The sequence below is a fragment of the Cajanus cajan genome, chromosome 4 (assembly GCF_000230855.2).
Source record: "Cajanus cajan strain Asha chromosome 4, NIPB_CcT2T_4, whole genome shotgun sequence".
NCBI classification, from domain to species: domain Eukaryota; kingdom Viridiplantae; phylum Streptophyta; class Magnoliopsida; order Fabales; family Fabaceae; genus Cajanus; species Cajanus cajan.
The window spans coordinates 6735835-6757717 of NC_138520.1; the positions used below are offsets into that span (position 1 = coordinate 6735835).

The 21883-nt window shown below is 33.1% G+C and overlaps 1 protein-coding gene across 1 annotated transcript; it reads right to left on the reverse strand.

Moving 5' to 3' along the window:
• Positions 1 to 2398: 2398 nt before the first annotated feature.
• Positions 2399 to 3985, reverse strand: LOC109793053 (putative acetyltransferase At3g50280). The gene has a single exon (XM_020352524.3). The coding sequence runs from the start codon at positions 3890 to 3892 to the stop codon at positions 2522 to 2524; it is 1371 nt and encodes a 456-aa protein (XP_020208113.1). The 5' UTR covers positions 3893 to 3985; the 3' UTR covers positions 2399 to 2521.
• Positions 3986 to 21883: the final 17898 nt, after the last annotated feature.

Sequence of the window (21883 nt, forward strand, 5' to 3'; positions counted from 1 at the left end):
ACACTGAAGTTCTCTTGAAGAAGTTCAAGATGAGTGGTTGCAAGACTGTCACTACTCCACTTGTGATAAAGGAGAAGCTACAAAAAGATGATGGAGCACCAGATGCTGATGCATCTCACTACAAAAGTTTGATTGGAAGCTTACTATATTTAACAGCCACATGACCAGACATAATGTATGCTATAAGTCTTTTATCAAGGTTTATGCAAAGCCCAAGCCAAATTCACTTTGGAGCAACTAAAAGAATTCTAAGATATCTACAAGGCACGAAGGAGTTTGGTATTTAGTACAAAACAATGACCAACTCAAGTTTCCTTGGATACACCGACAGTGATTGGGTAGGATCGGTAGATGATATGAAGAGCACCTCTAGTTATGTCTTCTCACTTGGATCAGGAATATTTTCTTGGGCATCAAAAAAGCAAGCAACAGTTGCATAATCAACCGCAGAGGCAGAATATGTTGCAGCAGCTAAAGCTACAAGTCAAGCAATTCGGCTACGAAGAATACGTGCAGAAATGGGAGAACAACAAGATGGGCCTACTACAATCTATTGCGATAATAAATCAGCAATAACAATGACAAAAAATCCAGTACATCATAGCAGGACAAAACACACTGCAATTAAATATCACTTTATCAAAGAAGCAGAAACAACTAAAGAAATCAAGATGGAGTATTGTAAGACCGAAGAGCAAGTTACTGACATATTCACAAAGGCACTGTCGAGAAGTAGATTCGAACAGTTTCGCACTATGATAGGAGTTAGAGAAATTTGTATCAAGGAAGAGTGTTAAAATGTGATACAAACTTCTAGAATAAGCTAGATTATTCTAGAAAAATACATAAGTATATGCTAGTAACTACTTGATACAAATTCTATAATAATGTAGATAATTACATATAGATAAAAAAAAACTCTATAGAATAGATATCTCTAGAATTTTCTACATAAAACATGAATGGTAGTGTTGAAGCCTATAAATAGGCCATGTACCCAATATTTGTGATTAAGCAACTAGTAAGTCATTTCCACTACTCAAATCTATTTCAACTATTCTTCTAAGCTAGTTTTCCTCTCAACTAAACCTATCATTATAAATTTGCCTCCCCAATATTCTTTCTACAAATCAAATAAGTTTTTACTATTTGATAATTCATAAACTAACAGTGATGGATCAAAGGTTGGTCTTGTTCCTCACTCATTCATCATGTCAAATGGAAAAAGGCTCGGTAAAAGAAGTTCGTAGAGTACACATTTAAGGAAAATAAAAAATTGAAAACAGTTTCAAAATCTTTTAATTATATATGTTCAGGTGATTTCTCATGATTATTTCACCTCTGTTAAGGGAAATATAAATTATCTCATTTCATTAATGACTCGTAGTCAAGAACATGGCACATTAGCAAACTAGTAGACAACATTGGACTTGGAAACTGCATTCATGAACTCCTCATCTGACTCATGAACTCGTACCCTTGAACAATCATGATTGATAAGTCATTGATTTCTTCTATGACAGCCACTATAAGATCAAATTTTTTACTCAAACTAATAACAATTTTATCAACAATTCTTCAATCATCAATTGTATCTCTAAGAGAATTCATTTGATTTATCAATTCAAGCAATCTATTGAAGTATTCTTTATTCAAACTTTCCTTTTCTTTCATTTTTCATTCTCAAAATCTCTTTAAAGAAACTGGAGTTTGATTATCCTCAACTTTGAATCTCCTTAACTCTTGTTGAAGAGTTTCCCATGCTTCCTTTGCTATTTTTGCTCTCATGATCCTTGGAAATATGGCCAATGAGTCTCCTTTCTAAATCATCCCAAGAACTCCAACATTTGTGATTTTCTTTTTCTACAAATGTTGAGTGTTTGTAGTTGTAGTGGCTTGATCTTCATACCCTATTTATATTAACTCTCCGACATCCAAAGAGGTAAACAAAGTCTCCATTTTATAACAAAAAAATCATAATTTTCTCCTTTGCATAGGAACTTGGACATTGCTATAAATTGTATTGTTAACTATTATAGTGTTGTTTGTGACCATAGTTCTTTATTGTGTTTTGCTACGGAACTTGGACATTGCTATAAATTGTATTGTTAACTATTATAGTGTTGTTTGTGACCATAGTTCTTTATTGTGTTTTGCTACAAGGATCTACAACTCTAATACCACTTTGTTAGTTGTACTCCAAAGGTGATGTTAATATCTAATATTCAAGAAATTTACTTTCTACATGATTGTGTATAAAAAATTTAAAATAAGAAAGAGATAATTTAAGATTGAATTTTTCTCAATTTTTTTTATTTTTTTTTACACATTTCATACCATATATTCATAGACATTTATAGATTAAAAATTACAATTAGAATAATATAACAATTACAAATGTAAATAGTCATAATGTTATAACAATACAAATGTAAATAGTCACATAAATACTACTAAATATAACTTATGAGAGGAGGAATAACATTATATTATAATAACAATTCACACTTATGATAGCATATTACTCAACAAGATTAGACACCGAAACTGCATTCATAAACTCCATGTCTGATTCCAGCTCGCTCATTGTATGTGGCAAAAGGCACACTTCCAAATCAATGCTTCCTCCTCCTTCACGACCTGGGTATGATGTTACTTTCCCATCAAATTTGTTGGCATAGCCACTTCTAACGGCTAATGCTTTTCCCATTCCAAATTCATTCCCATACATGTTGAACCTCGGCGAGCTACTAATCAAGACACAGTACGGGTGACCAATTTGTTGTATCAAAGGAGACCGTAACCACTCTTGGAACGATTGCATCACCAATCTGTCGTTGTAGTTTGTAACAGCCAAGTGCAACTTCCATGCTGCCCATCCTAGTTCATTCTCAAGCAATTCTCCTGACGTCGTTTCAGCACTCACCCTACCAACCGAGTTTCCAAAGTATTCGTGAGGAAGAGGTGGTTCCATTCTTGATCGATTGTTTGTGACTAACTTGCAACTTATTTTCTGATCAAATGGCAAGTGGAGTGCGCGAGTTATGCATCTCCAAACATGTGCTGACAAGGATTGGAATGAAGAGATTTTGGTGGTATTGGACTCCATGTTGGCCTTTGCTTTTAGTTTCGCAATAGACTCTGCTGAAAAGTGGAAGATTCTCTCTCTCAGCAAGGGTGCTTCGAATCTTCTAATAAACTCGTCATGATGTTTAAAAGGAAGATTGATTGGTGGACTGCAATCATTTGGAAACCAGCGATTGTGAATGGGATGGTGCGAAATGGGAACATTATATTCATTCCCTTGAGCTTGAGCTTGAAAGATCTCAGACCATGTATTGAAGAAATTCCAATAAGAAGTGCCATCGCCAATAGCGTGGTTCATGGAACAACCTAGGAAAACACCATCGACTAGTTCAGTGACTTGGATGGACAAGAGTGGCATGGTGTGACCATCATGGTTGACTGCTTTGTGGTGGTCAATGAAAGAGTGAAGAATGGGTGGAACATCAATGGGAGAGAGTATGTCAGATATGGTCATATCCAACGTTGCATAGATGAATCTAGCTCCATCACTGTTGTTGCAATCAACAGAAACAGCATAAGAAGGAGGGTGTTGGGTTTTGTGGGTGACAAGGCGACCAGCCAATGGATAGAAGTGGAAGAGGGTGAGAGAAAGAGATTGCTTGAGTTTGTCCAACAGATTCTCAATGAAATCATGTTGATGAACAAGTGTTGCTGGTTTCTTGAAGAGTAGACCCTTTTGGATATAGTGTATGGACAATTTAGCAATATCCCAAGCTGTTAGATAGCATGTTTGCTTCGACACTTGGGTTGGATGATGTGGCTTGACGAAGCATTCTGAAATGCGTTGAACGGCAGGGATACTCATTATGCAGATAGTCACACACGATTTAGATTTGTGTTGCAGAGAACATAGAGAAGTAGTATTTAACTATTTCCATTGTGAACTTTGAATCAAGAAATCTTTACCCTTAGCACAAATAAATAATATTATGTTATTAACCACGATACAACAACGCCAGCTGGATACAATAAATAATAAATAATAGAATAAATTATAGTGACATCAAGTTTTTGAAATTGTATTATCACTTTATTTTTTATGGGTTACACTAACTTCTCTTTTGAGAGTCACAATGTAATGTTTTATAAATAAAGAGAATTAAAATAATATGTATAAATGATGTTAGTGTAATATTTCTTAAACAATTAAAAGAGATTATTATAGGATAAAAAAATAAGAGATGTTAATGAAATTTTGTAAAATTTTAGAGATGACCATGTAATTTATTCTAAATAATATTATGCAATTAACCACGATATAACTGCCGGTAAGTATGATAAATAAATAAAACCATATTATATGTTATGTTTTGATATTGAGAGCGAATAGAACTAAAAACTTTTACCTATAATACAATGTGCTGAGTGCTGACTACTGGGAACCTGTCTGTCTGTCATGTAGTTCATAGTGGAGCAGTAAAGAATTTGTACTGTAACCATTATAATAATGGTACTATAATAGAAATGTATTATTTTAATAATTTTAATTAAATTTTATTTAAAACATAAAAATTATATAAAATATAATAAAACATAAATATTATTTTAATATGTTAATACAGTTTTATTTTAAAATTTGAAAATAATAAATAAATTTTATAATCTGTACGGTAAATATTTATCATTATTTATGATAATATTTAATTTTTTTTATTAATTTAAATATAATATGACTAGTAGATTATCTTGTCTCTGAAAATAAATTTTATAATCAATACAATAAATATTTCTTATTTATGATTCTATTTAATCTTTTATTAATTTAAATATGAACACTACATAATACATCCTTAAGAACTAAAATTATCTACCAATCATATTACATTTAAATTAATAAAAAATTAAATGTTATCATAATGCAGAATGGTGGAGGGCTAGCTCACAAGAACCTTCATCTGTCAACATCATCCTTATTTTATTTCGGCTTTTGCTAATTAAATAATTAAAAGGGTTTTCTCGTTCTAATCAAGGACAAGGAATATGAATGACAATGGCTTGCTCGGCTCATTAATAATAAAAATAAAACATTGTTATATCCTCGAAACAAATTTTGAAAGATTAATATTAACATCTTTTAATAAATTTATTATAAAATAATTATTTAATTTAATATTTTATTATTTAAATTAATTTTTTAATAATTTGAAATAACTTATAAAAAATAAAAGATTGTTATATCCTCTGAAATAAATTTCAAAACAGTCGCTAAAAAATTAAAATATTAATATCTTTCAACAAATTCATTACAAAATAATTATTTAATTTAATATTGTATTGTTTAAATTAATTTTTTAATAATTCGAAACCATTCATTCATTCGGAGGATCAGCATTTTTCATAAAAATATTGTGCGTAGCCACCAAGTTTAGTGGACGCCACGATAGACTGCCATAAAAGTAATTAATTTAAGGTCAAAAGTTTTGGTTAAAAATACAATTCAAGTCAACGATGTATATTGTATTTGTAAGCATAAAAAAAAATGGTTTTTGTTAACTGTTTCTATGACATGACTCAATAGTTCAGTGTATGTTATTATGCAGGTAAAAAATGGCTAACAACATACTTAGCATTTCAGTCAACATAGACAGCTATGCACAAGGCCCGCCCTAAATCTTTAAGCATATAGATGAATCAAATAAATGATACTCTTAATTTTTTTAAGTATAAATCACTTCACCCATTATTTCATATTTTTGGGTCGTAAATATCTACTAAATATGTTAGTTTTATTAATATATATATTTTTAGGTCGTAAATATCTAATAAATTATATTCATTAGGTTATTCATATTCACCATTTTTAAATAAAATTTTGAGCATTTATTATTTTTCTCCAATTCATCATTTTCAAAATTTTTAGCTTTAAAATCTAGATTATCTATATTTACATTATTTTAAAGAAAAATTATAAGATGTTTAACAAAATATTCATCAAGAACATCCTTTTGAGAATCAATATTAATTTCAATTTATTTTTTTTTTTTTTCTATTTTAGATAACTAGAAAGTTATTTGCTATGCAACATATTCAAATTCAAATAATTAGAAAAATATAGACAAAAAGAACTAAATTATAATACATGATTCAAATTATAAGTCTTTGATGAGTAAATGATAATGAGATGAAATAATAGTACTTCATTATCTATTTTTAAACCTTCATCTTGAACATAAAGATCAAAATTAAAAGAATAGAGAGAGAGAGAATTAAGGAATTATATATATATATATATATATATATATATATATATATATATATTATGTGTGTGTAAAAGAAAAGAGAAAAAATTTAAGATAATTTTTATTTATTAATAAGAGAAATATAGAATAAGAAAATTAAAGAAAATAAATCAATAATATATTATATTATATATTAATTTTTATATTTAATATTATCAATTTATTTTTCTAAAATTATAAATATATTTTAATTAATACATAAATTAATCACATATTAATTGATTAATTATTACTGATTAATTTAATTTTATAATAATATTTTTATATAATTTAATTTATATAAATCATATTTTATATTTATATACATTAAAAAAATTGATGTCCTCTAAAAATAGGTTGCCCACCCTAACCGTGTTTTTGATCCGCCATCGGCGATACAACGAATCTAATATTACATTAGTCGTTAAAGTTGTAAATTTATAATGGCGTTTCTGCATCATATCCGAAAAAGATGGGTGGAGTTAGGGATGACAAAAATATTCGCACTCGCAGGTATCTGTAAGTAAAATCTACTATGGATAATAAATAGATAGGCTAATTGGGTACCCGCGAATAATGGGGATGGATAATATTTTTATTATTATTTCAACAGAATTAACGTTAAATACAAGTTCAAAATTAACATTGAAATTTTATTTTTAATATTTCAATGACATTAAATATATAAACTTAAAATTATTTGTAATATAATTTTTTTAATTTCTTAAAAAATTAATAAATATTCATGGATATCTGTGAGTATTCAAGAAATTCATGGATACCTGCTCAATAGATACCCGTGTGAATATGGAGTGGGTATGGGACCAATTTTCATTCAACAAGACGGAGACGAATTTACTATTACCCGCCCTCATAAAGCCTCATTGCCATCCCTAGGTGGAGTATCACTGTTCTTCTATTTAATTTCACCATTTGATATATCATTACTATATATATGGTAATATAACATTAATGATACCACAAAATAATGCTTAAAATAATGACAAGGTCCACAAAGCACCAATGCGGAAAATTAACCTTGTGACCGCCTCAATCGTCACACAAAATTATATTTTCCTTGTTCTCTTCAATTAAAAAGTTATACTTCAGTAATATACATATAATAGATAAAGAATGATTTAAACGATATCGGTATAATTTTTACTAAGTATTATACTATTCAATCACTTTATATTAAATGTGAATTTTATAAATTTAATTGTTAGATTGAAAGTTCATATCACTTTATATGTTTATATCAACTTTTGTTAAAATTAAATAACAACTTGAAGGCAATCAAATTGTTCATATTTTATTATATTTTGAAATATATATATTACGTCAATTTTGTTTTATAAGAATGAAGTATTAAATCATCTTTGATTAATATAAAATTTTGTTTATATGATTTAAGAGTAAAAAACTTTCAATTTAACGGTTGGATTTATAAAATTCACATTTAATATAAAATTATTAAGCAGTGTAATACTTAGTAAAAGTTATACCGGTGTCGTTTGAACCCTCTTCATATATATATAAGAAAAATGCATACAAAAAGTTATATTTCCGATGAAAAAAAAATTCATAGGAAAAGTTATATTACCGATGGATACAAATCTGTTAAAAAATCACTACTAGAATTTCTTATTACATGTGACTTTTCTTGTGAATTTTTATGAAAAATTCGCAAGAAACGTTGTTCCTATAAATTTTACTGCGAAATTTTATCTGCAGGTAATACTTTCGTGGATAATATATTTTTGCGAATTTTAAAATTCGCAGGAAAGTTTCCTGCAAATTTTTCGCAAAAAATTCTGCAGGAATATTTTTTATGAAAAAAAATTAAAGAAATTACTATAAATTCTATCAATAATTTTTTAACTTTCAAATGCTCACAATGAATTCATCCGAAGCATTTATTTTCATGCCTCTATGTGATAGATAATCTTTTAAATTCTAAGATTGTAGATTATAAGCCTAACACTCAACCATACAAATCAACTTATAAGGTAAGTGTTGCCCCAACTTATATACTCTTTAATTGTTTTATTTTCAATCGATGTGGGACTTGAAGTTTTTTTTAAAATATTAAACTTATAAATTTAAATATTTTTTTATTTTTCCTGCAAATTAAAATTTGTAGGAAAATCCGCAAGAAAAGTTACTTGCAAAATATTTCTACCATTTAGTAAACATTAATTACGAATTTATTTTTGCAAGAAAATCTACAAGAAACAAAATAAAATTCTTACAATATTTTCTGCAAATTTTTACCATGGAAAGAATTTTCTATGATCATTAAAATTGTAGCAAAATTTGTAAGAAATATTTGTAAATTATTTTTCAAAAATAAATTCACAAATAAATTCTGCGAATATTTTTTTGCAAGAAAATGACATTTTTCTAGTAGTGAATTTATATTTCTGACAGATTTTACTGATGGATAATTTTTTATGAGTATAAATCTGTCAAAAAATTTATATTTCCAATGGAAAAAATATTGTAAGAAAAGTTATATTACCGATGAAATATTTTTGATGAATTTATATTTGACGAAATTGTAAGAATTTATGACAAATGTTTTTGACAGTTACTTAAGTCAAAATTTTTCGACAAAATGTTACTAACGAATAATAGTTCGTCAAAAATTTGATCTGTCAAAAATGTTTAATAATCTATCAGAAATTGTATTCATCAGAAATATATTTAATATTCTATTCGGTAACAATAAAAATGATTAAGATTGACAATCATATATTAAAAAAGATCAATAAAATTTTAAATATATATATATTCCAATAAATTTTTATCTAAAAAAGACTAATAAATTATATATATATATATATATATATATATAGAGAGAGAGAGAGAGAGACAGAGACAGAGAGAGAGAGGTAGGGATGGCTATGGTATCCCGTGGGGGGCGGTAATAGTAAACTCGTCCCCGCCCTGCTGGATGAAAATTGGCCTCATATCCATCCCATACCCGCACGAGTATCCGTTAAGCGGGTATCCATGAATTTCTTGAATAACCGTGGATATCCATGGATATTTATAAATTTCTTAAGAAATTAAAAAAATTATATTACAAATATATTTAAGATTATATTTAATGTCATTGAAATATTAAAAATAAAAATTTGATGTTAATTTTGAACTTGTAATTAACGTTAATTTTGTTGAAATAATAATAAAATGAACTTGAAGCTGTGCAGACTATGGCGAGTGAAACTGTACGGTGTTGGTGAATGAGGAATGATGTTGTGAAACCTTGCATTGCGTAAAAATGTGCAGTGAGAACTTTGAAAATGTGATGACTAATGTGTGGGTTGTGCAACTATGAAAAGAAAATAAGATGAGAGAGTGTAGTTTTAGGGTTATGTGGTACAAGGATAATTAAGATATTTAAAAAATGTTATTAAACGGGTACCCACAGATATGAATACCATCATACCCACTCCCGCCCCGTTTATAAACGGGTAAAAAATTATCTATCCCCATTATCCACGGGTAACCAATTAGCCTACTCATTCATTATCCGTAACGGATTTTACCTACATATACTTGTGGGTGCGGGTATTTTTGTCATCCCTAGAGAGGGGAGGAATCAAATGACTCACAAAGTAACTCTTGGTAAAGTTACTCTGCTCAATAATTCATGGTGTATGTTAAATTTCAACGATCAAACTGTTAAATTAAAATTTATTAAATTTTACTAATAATTAATATAGAAAAAAATTGATTAACTTTGGAATAAATTATTTGCTAACAATATAGTTGAAAAATTAATTATTTTAAACTATTTAACTAGAATCTTATTGACAATTTACTATATGATCTTGATATTTTTGTATAACTAATATCTTATTTTAAATTTGATATGAAAATATTATGATATAATTAGATAAGATTTTAAATTAGCATTTTATTAATGATTGATAATTAGAAAATAAAATAAGGATAAATACAATTTTTAAATTTTATATCTTAGATTTAAGATAAATAAATATATCAAGTTAATTAATAATTTATTTAAAATGTTAAAATTTAATTTATAACTATGTAATAAATAAATATTTATAATTTTATAAATTATATTATCATTATAAATTATAAAAATAATATTTTAAAATATATAAATTATTATTTAAAATTTAAATTTACAATAAATAATTTAAGTTTTACCACAATATTAATTCTAAATAGAAATAAGTAGATTGCTAATTATAAAAATATGTATATGTACAAATAAAGATTAATTAAATATAATATAATTATTATTATTAGTTAATATAATTAGAATATATATTATTATAATTTTTATAATAGTCCGAACACATCGGAATGAGAGGGATCGAGAGATTAAATTATTTTCGACGGATTTTTTTTTCAACGCCCCTTTTTCTTACGGATGCAAATCCGTCGAAAATCTATCAGAAATTCTCTTTTTCTGATTGATATTCCTTTTTAACGATAGATTATGTCCGTAAAAAATTTGCGTTTTTTTTGTAGTAATTTGGGTGAATTTTATCCAAACAAATTGAATAAATATAGTAGGTTTTGTAGTTTATTTCTTTTATATTTTCTTATCAACATTTCAATAGTTAAATTATGATTATTTGAAAATAAATCATTTCTTACATCAATTATATGATTGTTAAGTTGACTACATAGAGGAAGAACATCTCGAAATATTAGAGGAGCAAAAGCTTTGTTAGTATGGTAATATGTTGTCTTTTTTTATTATATTCTACAACAAAGTATCATCCCCTTATTTCTTATTTTGTCCCAATATTATTTTTCACATGACTATCCATAAAAAATGACCAAAGGTATGAGGAAGAAAAATGAGTAATTTGTTGATCAATATAATATCTATTTGAGAAATCATTTGCAATATGTTTTTTTATTTACATATGCTTGTTTATAATTTTTTATGTGTGAACAAATACACAATTGAATTATAAATTAAAAGAGAATTCAATAGTTTTTAATTAGGTACTAAATTTAGAGATTAAATAATCAGTAACCAGCCATAACAATTTGTTTAAAGAGGTAAAAATTTATCATTTCATTTTGTTAAAATGGCTCCATTTAATTTTATTTTCTTAGATATGTATATGTTTACTTTTTGAATGTGAAAGCAAAATGAATATTTTATTCCATGTATATTGATATTAATGTTTTGTAATTTTATTAAAATAGAGTTACAATGGAATATAAAAGGTTAAATTTTTTTAAAAAATTTAATTTGATGTATACTAAATTTGAAAATATTTATTATTTCCATTTAAATTTAATAAATTCAAATTGTATAGTATGTTAAATCTTTCAATGATATTTTCAAAAAAAAATTATATAGAAAAACCTTTCACTTTAACCAAAGAAATAAGAAAATAAAATATTTAAGAATCAATTTGTTGTTTAAGATGTTGTGTCTTTTGAATATTGTTCAATTATGTAAAATTAAAATTGTATTTCAATTTTTTACAAAATTTAGTGGATCTAAATTTTAATTACATTCGTGTTGATTTAGGTTGATTGAATTTGGATTATATTTTAAATCGTGAAAATTTTATTGTAAGGATTGAAATCTTGAATTGATATATTTTTTATTAATTTACAATTTTGCATTTTTCAATTACAATCATTATTTTGTTATCCAAAATCCCCTTGCTAACAAATTGTGTGATAATTTTTGATTTGATTGACTTGTGTCTTTGAAAAGAATGATATAGGTTATTCCCTATATTACAAATCTAAGAGGAAAATTTAGTAAATAGTGATTCAGCAACGCTATTGGTTTTTCATTTTCTATTTGTAGTAATTTAAATTTTTCTTTAAATTTTTAGTACTCAAGAGTGATCATGTGAGAGTTTGCTAGAAGAGTTTCATAAGACATCTTCTCTTAATGTCTAGGTATTTTACTCTCATATTAAATGACCTCTTTGTTTTCTTCTTGGACAAGTATTTTGAACATATCCTTCTTTTTGCGAAAGCTCCCCAGACTTCCTTTCTTCTTGGCATGTTCTTAAACTTCTTGGACATGAGAGATATCACATAATTCGTGGAGTTTTTAGAACTTTAATCAAAAATACTATGCTCAAACTCAACCTTCAAAGCTTTGCCCTTATCCCTCATTTTGTTGCTTTAACCAATCTTTAGAGCAAAAAAATCATTTTCTTTGAGATGTATTTAGATGGACTTCATGGACTCTAAAGGCTTCTAAGAATTCATCCAGTGTAAGAGTTTTAAGGTCATGAGCTTCTGTAACACCCAGTTTTTTTTAAAAAGATGGCATTTTCGTAATTTTAATAAAGGAATAAGGGTATTTCTGGGTTTCAGAACGGGCCGTTCCAAAAGAAAGAATATGCTTGTTTTTAAAGACCCAGAACGGGCCGTTCTGGTATAGAGAACGGGCCGTTCTGGAAGCAGTACGGGCCGTTCTACTGAGATTGAGAACGGGCCGTTCTGGTTTCAGAACGGACCGTTCTGCTTTTTGGGAACGGGCGTTCTGATTTTGGAACGGGCCGTTTTAGTTGAAAAATTTGCCCATGTTTGAAGGATCCGGAACGGGCCGTTCCGGGTGCGTCAGATTGCCTATAAATAGGGCCAAGGGGGGTGAAAATTTTATACTGAGCAAGAAGTGATAATCTTAGAGAGAGAAAGAGGAGAGAGAGAGAGAGAAAGAAAGAAAGAAAGAAAGAGAGGGAAGAAAGAGAGAATCCAGAGGAGGAGGCCCTGCCCAAGTTCCAGCTCCTGCTTATCCAGGTAAGGGGGGAGTGAGAACCTCGCTCGGGAGTGTGGGGATAATTGTTGGATAGTTGTTTGTCGGATTGGCCCCCAATCCCTTGCCGTTGTTCTGTTTGATTTTCTATTTACTCTACTTTGTTCTTTGTTGAAGGTGTCGTTGTTCTGTTTGATTTTCTATTTACTCTATTTTGTTCTTTGTTGAAGGTGCCGTTGTTATGTTTGATTTTCTATTTGCTCTACTTTGTTTTTGTTGAAGGTGTCGTTGTTCTGTCTAATTTTCTATTTATTCTACTTTGTTCTTTGTGGAAAGTAATAAATGAATATGAAGTTAATGATATAAATAAATAAGTTTTAATATTAACAAGAATGCTCTCTGTGAATACCTGTGCGGACCTTATGAGGAGTATTGATGACATGACCTTGTGAAATATGGACAAAAGACATGAGACCTAAGAATGAACTATATTGAGACAAGTTATGATTATGAGAATATGAAGAATAATGACATGATGTATTAAATGAAATTCTGTAATGAGTTAAATGTTGAGTCCATGAGATTATGAATTTATGACATGCATCATTTGCATATATTACTCCAGGTGTGCCGCTGAGGCCGCATACGCACGATGTAACATGCTAATAAGGTGTACTGTATGGTCACCCACGATGTAATATGCTAATAAGGTGTACCGTATGGTCACCCACGATGTAATAAGGTGTACCTTATGGTCACCCACGATGTAAGATGCTAACAAGGTGTACCTTAGGGTCACCAACGATGTAACATGCTAACAAGGTGTACCTTAGGGTCACCAGTGATGTAACCAGGTGTACCTTAGGGTCACCAACGATGAATTGTGAATCTTCCGTATGGCACCACATGCATGCATTTATGAGTCGAGTCCATGACATCATTGCATGATAAATGAGTATATATGTGATATTGATGATGTATGTGTATTGTTTATATGTGACTTATATTTGTTGTGTGTGTGTGGGTGCTATCTAACCTTTATTTCTGCACCTGAAACTGAGTGAGATGTTTCTCACTCCCTTGTTGTTTTTGTATATGTTTAAATTATGTTGCAGGTAATCAGCATCATGAGGATGTTGGTAATGAGACTTAAGGCTTCAATTGGGCGTGCTCTGATAGGATGTGACATCGGGCATAGCTAGGCTTGTTTTTTTTGGGATGTTATTATTTTAAAAGTTTTAATTTTCTCTTCCTTTGTAATTTTGAACGTTCTTGAGAAAAGACCAAAATGTATATCTTTGTCATACTATTTTATTACATGATTTGAAAGTGATATATTAATTCCTAACTAGGAGGCACTGCCACCTTTACTGGAATTAATATATATTCTCCTTTATATGATTTCTTGAGCTTAATACTTATCTTTGACTTTTTTTTTATGATTGATGAGTTACGAATGTGAATCTTCTACCTTATGAGATTTGAAGCAGTTGTTTTATACATGAAATATGTTATTAAACTATGAAAGATTTTATTTACTCAAAAAGAAAAAGAAATTATTGTTTACATTTATTGTGTATTAACGTTGGGGTAGAGGGTGTCACAGCTTCTAATATAGTAGTGACCTTAGGTTAACAAATCTTTGGAAGATTATCCAAGATCTTGAGATTGTTCTAAGATATAGAGAACTGAGTTCCTAGGGATTTTAGCTCATTAAGAATAGTTTGAAATCTTTAAAACATTTCATCAATGATTTTGTTCTCTTTCATAAGGAAAAATTCATAGTTTCTTTGATTAGTAGCAACTCGTCAACTAAGCCTAACATCTTTAGTGCTCTCATGAGTTACCCTGATGGCTTTTCACATTTCTTAGGCAATTTCGTAGTTGCAAAACTTGTTGTCACTACAAGAAAAATTGTTATTATCTATTGAATATTACCTACAGAATTTTTTCCATAGATAATATTTAGTTATCTACGAAATATTACCTACGGAATTTTTTTCGTAGATAAGTTTTAGTTATCTTTGGAATATTACGTACAAATTTTTTTTCATAGATAACCCACGAAAGTTGTTATCTCCGAAAAATTTCATAAGTAATGTTACCTACGGAATTTTCTATAGATAACCCACGAAAGGTGTTATCTACGGAATTTTTCATAGGTAACGTTACCTATGAAATTTTCCGTAAATAACCCACGAAAGTTGTTAGCTATGGAATTTTTCATAAGTAACGTTACCTACGGAATTTTTCATAAATAACACACGAATAATAATAATAATAATAATAATAATAATAAGTTTCATGTGTTATCTACGGAAAATTCCGTAGGTAACATTACTTATGGAATATTTCGTGGATAACCCACGAATAATAATAATAATAATAATAATAATAATAAGTCTCGTGTGTTATCTACGGAAATTTCTGTAGGTAACGTTGTAGACCCCTAAAATTGTCCGGGTCGGAAATAAAGCTTGAAGACTCTCGAAGACTGAAGGATAATCAGCCAGAAGGACTCCTGGAAAGCCCTAGGAGGGTTCTCTGTAGGTCTAGAGGTCTTAGAATAGCTAAAAATAAGGAAGTGGAGGGAAAAAGCCCAATACGGCCGTACTGAACTTAATACGGCCGTATTGAAGCTTCAATACGGCCGTACTGAAGTCAGTACGACCGTATTGACACTTCAATACGACCGCTGCGAACTCAATACGGGCGTATTGAAATTTCTGACTTTCAATACGACCGTATTGAACTCCAATACGACCGTATTGAAGTTCAAAAATTTCAATACGGCCGTATTGGCCCTGTAGGCCGTACTGCGCCTATTCCCTATAAATATGACGTCAATTGGACGTCATTCGACACTTTTACACACAGTTTTGACTCCCTCCTTGAGTATTCTGGGGTTTTTGAGCAGTGTTCTGCCCTAGAAATCTCTCTGGGAGTCGATCCGACGAAGTTCTTGAGCCCCGAGTCATTTTGCTTGAGGATCGAACCTAGTCGAGGGGAAATCTCTTTGATTCCCTTAGTTAAAATTTTGTTCTAGGAGAGCGAGGAGCGGGCTTGTAGAGCGAGGGAACGCCAAAACGCTTCCCAATTCATTTTTATAAAAGCACGCTTCAAGAGGTTTCCCTTCAATCCTTCCTTTTACTGCTTTCTGTGTGAATATTTAAACTGTCATCATGTAGATAGTCAATTTATAATTGCTTAGAATAAATAGGGGTAATTTAGTAATTTTATACTGTTCTGTTAAAAATAATCTGTCATAGGGAACCCGAAAGGGGCGCTGTGGGGTGCTAACACCTTCCCCACGCGTAACCGACTCCCTTACCCAACTCTGGTTGTAGTGGCCAAAGTTGATTTTTAAATCAATTGCCTTATCCCTTTTTCCAATGTTTTGAGTAAAACATTGGTGGCGACTCCACGAACCCTCCTTTTATGAAAACCACTAATCCATGGAGGGTCCCGCTTGGGATTAATATGGATTAGTGAGCCTTTTAATAAAATTGCTCGTTTGACGAGGTCTCAGTTTGAGAATAAGTCATTCTAGCAATCCACATTTTTCAAACAAATAAACGAGTCCAACCATCCTTCGCGAATGCCGAAAGCCCGTTTCGGGCCGGTGGCGACAGATGGCGACTCCGCTGGGGAAGCCTCGAGAGTCAGTCCCATTTAGTGACAGATTATTTTTAACAAATAATAGTTAAAATTACTTTATTACCCCTCACTTGTATGATAACATGTTTATCTATTTGGCTTTAATAACTGTTGTATTTTTAAATTTACGCAATTGTTTGAAATAAAAACTGCACACGAACCTTTGCACACAACAGTTCCCTCTATACCCGGGGGCATGAGTGATTAACCATAGGGAGTGGATGTTAGTACGGCCGGTTGTCGAAGGGGTCTATAGGTGCCCGTAGACCGTTGTCGGAAAGCATCACTCAAGGTGATAACCATGAACTTAAGTCCGACGGTGCGTTGGAACTTTCCATCGACCTACGACGAGAGGAATTGGGTCCCTATAATGGGGGCACCTTGGGGGCCTTTGACCAAGTGAGAACAGTTAGATCCTCCTTGAATATGCACTTTTCTGCAGGAGACCCCTACCTCGTGATTCGCTCGTGACTGTTCGTGGATGAGTGAATTGTTTGTGTAAATGCTTATGTGCAATTGTTTGTGCATTAATAAATAACCTCGTGATAAGGTCTAAAAAATAATCCCCATGCATAAAAAACCATGACATGAGAGGAAAGACCATGTGTGAAAATATAATAAAAGTGAGAAGCATGTACATCATTACCAATAAGACATCATGCATCCTCATGAAAACATACATTTTAGGATCACCAATACCTCTTGACATGAGTGAAAGAGACCCATGACTATAGAGATTCTCCGTTGGGGAGAAATCATAGATAAAGAAGGGTGGTAAACTTCCGTCTTAAAAAGGCAGCGCCTTAAAGATGGAGGTTTATCAAGCTCATGTTAAAGAGTGTATTCATTCCATAAAATAAACTAACTAAAACATTCATTTTAGAAAGTGGCTGGTCATCTCTCTGTCCTTACGCGCGCACGGAAAATCAAGAAAATGGAAGCATTGGAGGAGCAAAACAAAAAGCTCACAACCGAGCTTTCACAGCTTAAGGAGCAGATGGCGCAAATGATGGAGCTCATGCGTCATCACAACATCCATGATTCTCATCATAGTGATCATGGGTCCCATCATGAGGGAGAGGAGGAAGAGCATGAAAAAGATCCTCCAAACGCCGTACCCCTTGGGGCAGGACTTATAATAAAAGAGCCCGAGGTATCAAAGGAACAATTCCATGCCCTCGAGGGTCGGCTAAGGGCTATGGAAGGGCACGACTTTGACATTAAGGATGCCGCCGACATGTGTTTAGTGAGGGACATTCAATTCCCTCCTAAATTTAAAGTGCCAGATTTCCCAAAATACGTGGGATCGACTTGCCCTAAAAGTCATCTCACCATGTATTGTCGCAAGATGGCTGCATATGCCACAAATGAAAAGCTCTTGATCCACTGCTTTCAAGAGAGCTTAGCTGAAACTGCACTTAACTGGTATATGCAGCTAGATGGAAATCTAGTACACACATGGAAGCAGTTGGCCGACGCTTTCCTCAAGCGCTACAAATACAACATCGACCTAACACCCGATAGGTCTGATCTTCAAGCCTTGAGTAAAAAGAACGATGAATCCTTCAAGGCGTACGCCCAACGTTGGAGGGAGTTGGCGGCACAGATAGAGCCCCCGCTGTCGGATAAGGAGACGGTGTCCTTATTCATCAACTCGTTGACTGGTCCCTATTACGATAAGATGATAGGGAACACAACGACACTCTTCTCGGACATCATCACCATAGGAGAAAGGGTGGAACAAGGACTTAAAAGTGGGAAGCTGGTTAAGCCTTCCCAATCATATGAAGCTAAGAAGGCCTTTGGGAAGAAGAAGGAAGGAGGAGTCAACGCTGTAACCATTGCTCCGTCTTCTTCCGCTTCGAAGTCAGGCAAATCGCAAAACAACTCTGTGAAGAAGTTTGATAGACTTCCGACCACTTATAGCGATCTCCTGCCGAAGCTAGTAGAGGCGCGTCTTATAGCTTACATTCCACCAAAGAAGGTGAATCCACCCTACCCCGATTGGTACAATCCACAAGACAAATGTCTATACCACTCGGGGGCACAAGGGCATTCAACGGAGAACTGCCGAGCTCTCAAGTATAAGGTCCAAGACCTTATCGACGCTGGGTGGGTCACTTTCGATTCGACGGCGCCCGACGTGAGCAAGAATCCTCTACCGCAGCAGGAGTAGAGAGAAGGGCAAGCCATGATAGGGCCCCTCCACATTTTTTTTTTCTTTTAGGGACTCATGATCAGTACCCGAGATCATGAGGACCTTTTCATGTAAATAAAGGGTTTTGTACAGTTTTACACTCATATGTCAATAAAAAGGCATTTTTCACGCATTATTCTCTCATTTTGTTCTATTCTCTCTCTCTCATTAATAAACTCTAAACCTAAACAGAACCAATAAATAATTATGTCTGTGATTGCTCGCTCTGACCGGGATCTGAAAGCCGAGGGTGAATGGGTTGAGTTGGACAGTGATGAGGAGACCATCTCTCCGGATCTGCAAAGACTGCTAGATCAAGAAGCTCGTCTACTCCAACCGAATCAAGAAGAATTGGAGACCGTGAACTTGGGGCAGGGTCAAGAATTGAAAGAGGTCAATATTGGGACCCGTATCAGTGATGGAATAAAAACGCAATTAATTCAATTATTGAGGGAATACAAGGACGTATTTGCATGGTCGTACCATGATATGCCCGGGTTGGACTCCAACATTGTCGAACACAAGTTGCCCTTAAAAGAGGGGTTTCGACCTATTAAGCAAAAGCTTCGACGAATCAAGCCCGAGTGGTCGTTAAAGATTAAGGAGGAGGTAGAAAAACAATTGGACGCGGGATTCTTGGTTGTATCCCAGTATCCCGAATGGCTTGCTAACATTGTGCCAGTCGTCAAAAAGAATGGGAAGGTCAGAGTGTGTGTTGATTATAGGGATTTGAATCGTGCCAGCCCAAAGGACGATTTTCCCTTGCCACATATTGATACACTCGTGGATCACACCGCCACAAACACACTCTATTCCTTTATGGATGGATACTCGGGGTATAATCAAATCAAGATGAATATAGAAGACCGCGAGAAAACTTCTTTCATTACACCCTGGGGAACTTTCTGCTACAGGGTGATGCCTTTTGGACTTAAAAATGCGGGTGCCACCTACCAACGAGCGATGGTGACTCTATTCCACGATATGATCCACAAAGAAATTGAAGTATACGTGGATGACATGATCGCAAAGTCAAAAGACGAAATGGACCACATCCAATATTTGAGAAAATTATTCAATCGGCTTCGCAAGTATCAGCTTAAGCTAAACCCGGCTAAGTGTACTTTCGGAGTTCGGTCGGGTAAGCTTCTTGGGTTCATCGTCAGTGAAAAAGGCATAGAGGTGGACCCCGATAAAGTAAAGGCAATAATGGAAATGCCTCCTCCTAAAACTGAGAAAGAAATTAGAGGATTCCTCGGCAGGGTGAACTACGTCGCAAGGTTCATCGCACAGTTGACTGACACGTGCAAACCGATATTCAAGCTGTTGCGCAAGAATCATTCCGAAACTTGGGATGAGAATTGTCAACGAGCTTTTGACAAGGTCAAACAGTGCTTGGCCAATCCACCAGTATTGGTGCCACCTGTCGAGGGAAGGCCATTAATCCTCTATCTGACAGTGCTTGATGAGTCCATGGGAGCCGTGCTAGGGCAACAGGACGAAACTGGAAAGAAAGAACGAGCCATCTACTACCTGAGCAAAAAGTTCCTTGATTATGAAACCCGCTACACGCCATTAGAAAAGACTTGCTGTGCGTTAGCGTGGGCAACACAAAGGCTCAGGCAGTACATGATAAGGCATACTACTTGGTTGGTTTCCAAAATGGACCCAATTAAGTACGTGTTCGACAAACCAATAATCACTGGGAAGATTGCCCGATGGCAAGTGCTATTATCAGAATTTGACATCATACATGTCACACAAAAGGCCATCAAGGGTAGTACCTTAGCTGATTACCTAGCACACGGGCCGACCAATGACTATCAATCCCTTCAGGATGATTTCCCCGATGAACATGTAATGAGTATACAACATGAAGATCCTAAGGACGATGCGTGGACCATGTATTTTGATGGAGCCTCCAACATGCTTGGACAGGGGATCGGGACAGTGTTAATCTCCCCACAAGGAAAGCATATCCCTCTAACAGCAAGACTCAATTTCGACTGTACAAATAATATGGCCGAATACGAGGCTTGCGCGTTAGGAATCCAAGCGGCTATCAATAATGGTATCCTCAAACTCAAAGTATTTGGAGATTCGGCTTTAGTCATCCATCAGCTACGAGGAGACTGGGAAGTCCGAAATCCTAAACTGATACCATATGTTGAGCATATCAAAGATTTGACACAATTCTTCCAAAGTGTCATCTTTGAATACATTCCAAGGGAGGAGAATCAGTTCGCTGACGCCCTTGCTACACTATCATCGATGTTCGCCTTGGATAAGGAGCATGAAATGCCCATCATCAATATCCGGCGGCACGATAAGCAAGCGTTTTGCCTACTGATAGATGAAGCTGTTGACGATCATCCATGGTTCCATGACATCAAACAATATCTGTCAAAAGGGGAATATCCTGATATGGCCAGCGATAATGATAAAAAGCATATCCGAAGAAGGGCCATGGGATTTCTGTTGATTGGAGAAACCCTCTACAAAAAGAATTATGACTCGGTCTTGTTGAGATGTATAGACCAAGTCGAAGCTCAAAATATAATCAAAGAAATACATGAGGGGGTTTTTGGTACCCATATTCCCGGGCCTGCAATGGCTAAGAAAATCCTCAGAGCAGGATATTATTGGTCGACCATTGAAAAGGATTGTTACCAATACGTCCGGAAATGCCACAAGTGTCAAGCATATGCCGACAATATTCATGTCCCACCAACGCCACTCAATGTTCTGGCTTCACCATGGCCATTTGCAATGTGGGGCATGGATGTTATTGGACCCATCGAGCCAAAAGCATCCAATGGACATAGGTTCATCCTTGTGGCCATTGACTATTTCACTAAATGGGTAGAAGCGGCATCGTATGCTCATGTGACCCGAAAGGTGGTAACATCCTTCATAAGGAAGAACATCATATGCAGATACGGTATTCCCGATAAGATCATCACTGATAATGGATCCAATTTGAACAATAAGATGGTG

What these genes read in the sequence shown, in the direction of transcription:
- LOC109793053 (XM_020352524.3), bottom strand. Translation starts at nt 3,892, where the DNA reads ATGAGTATCCCTGCCGTTCAACGCATTTCAGAATGCTTCGTCAAGCCA.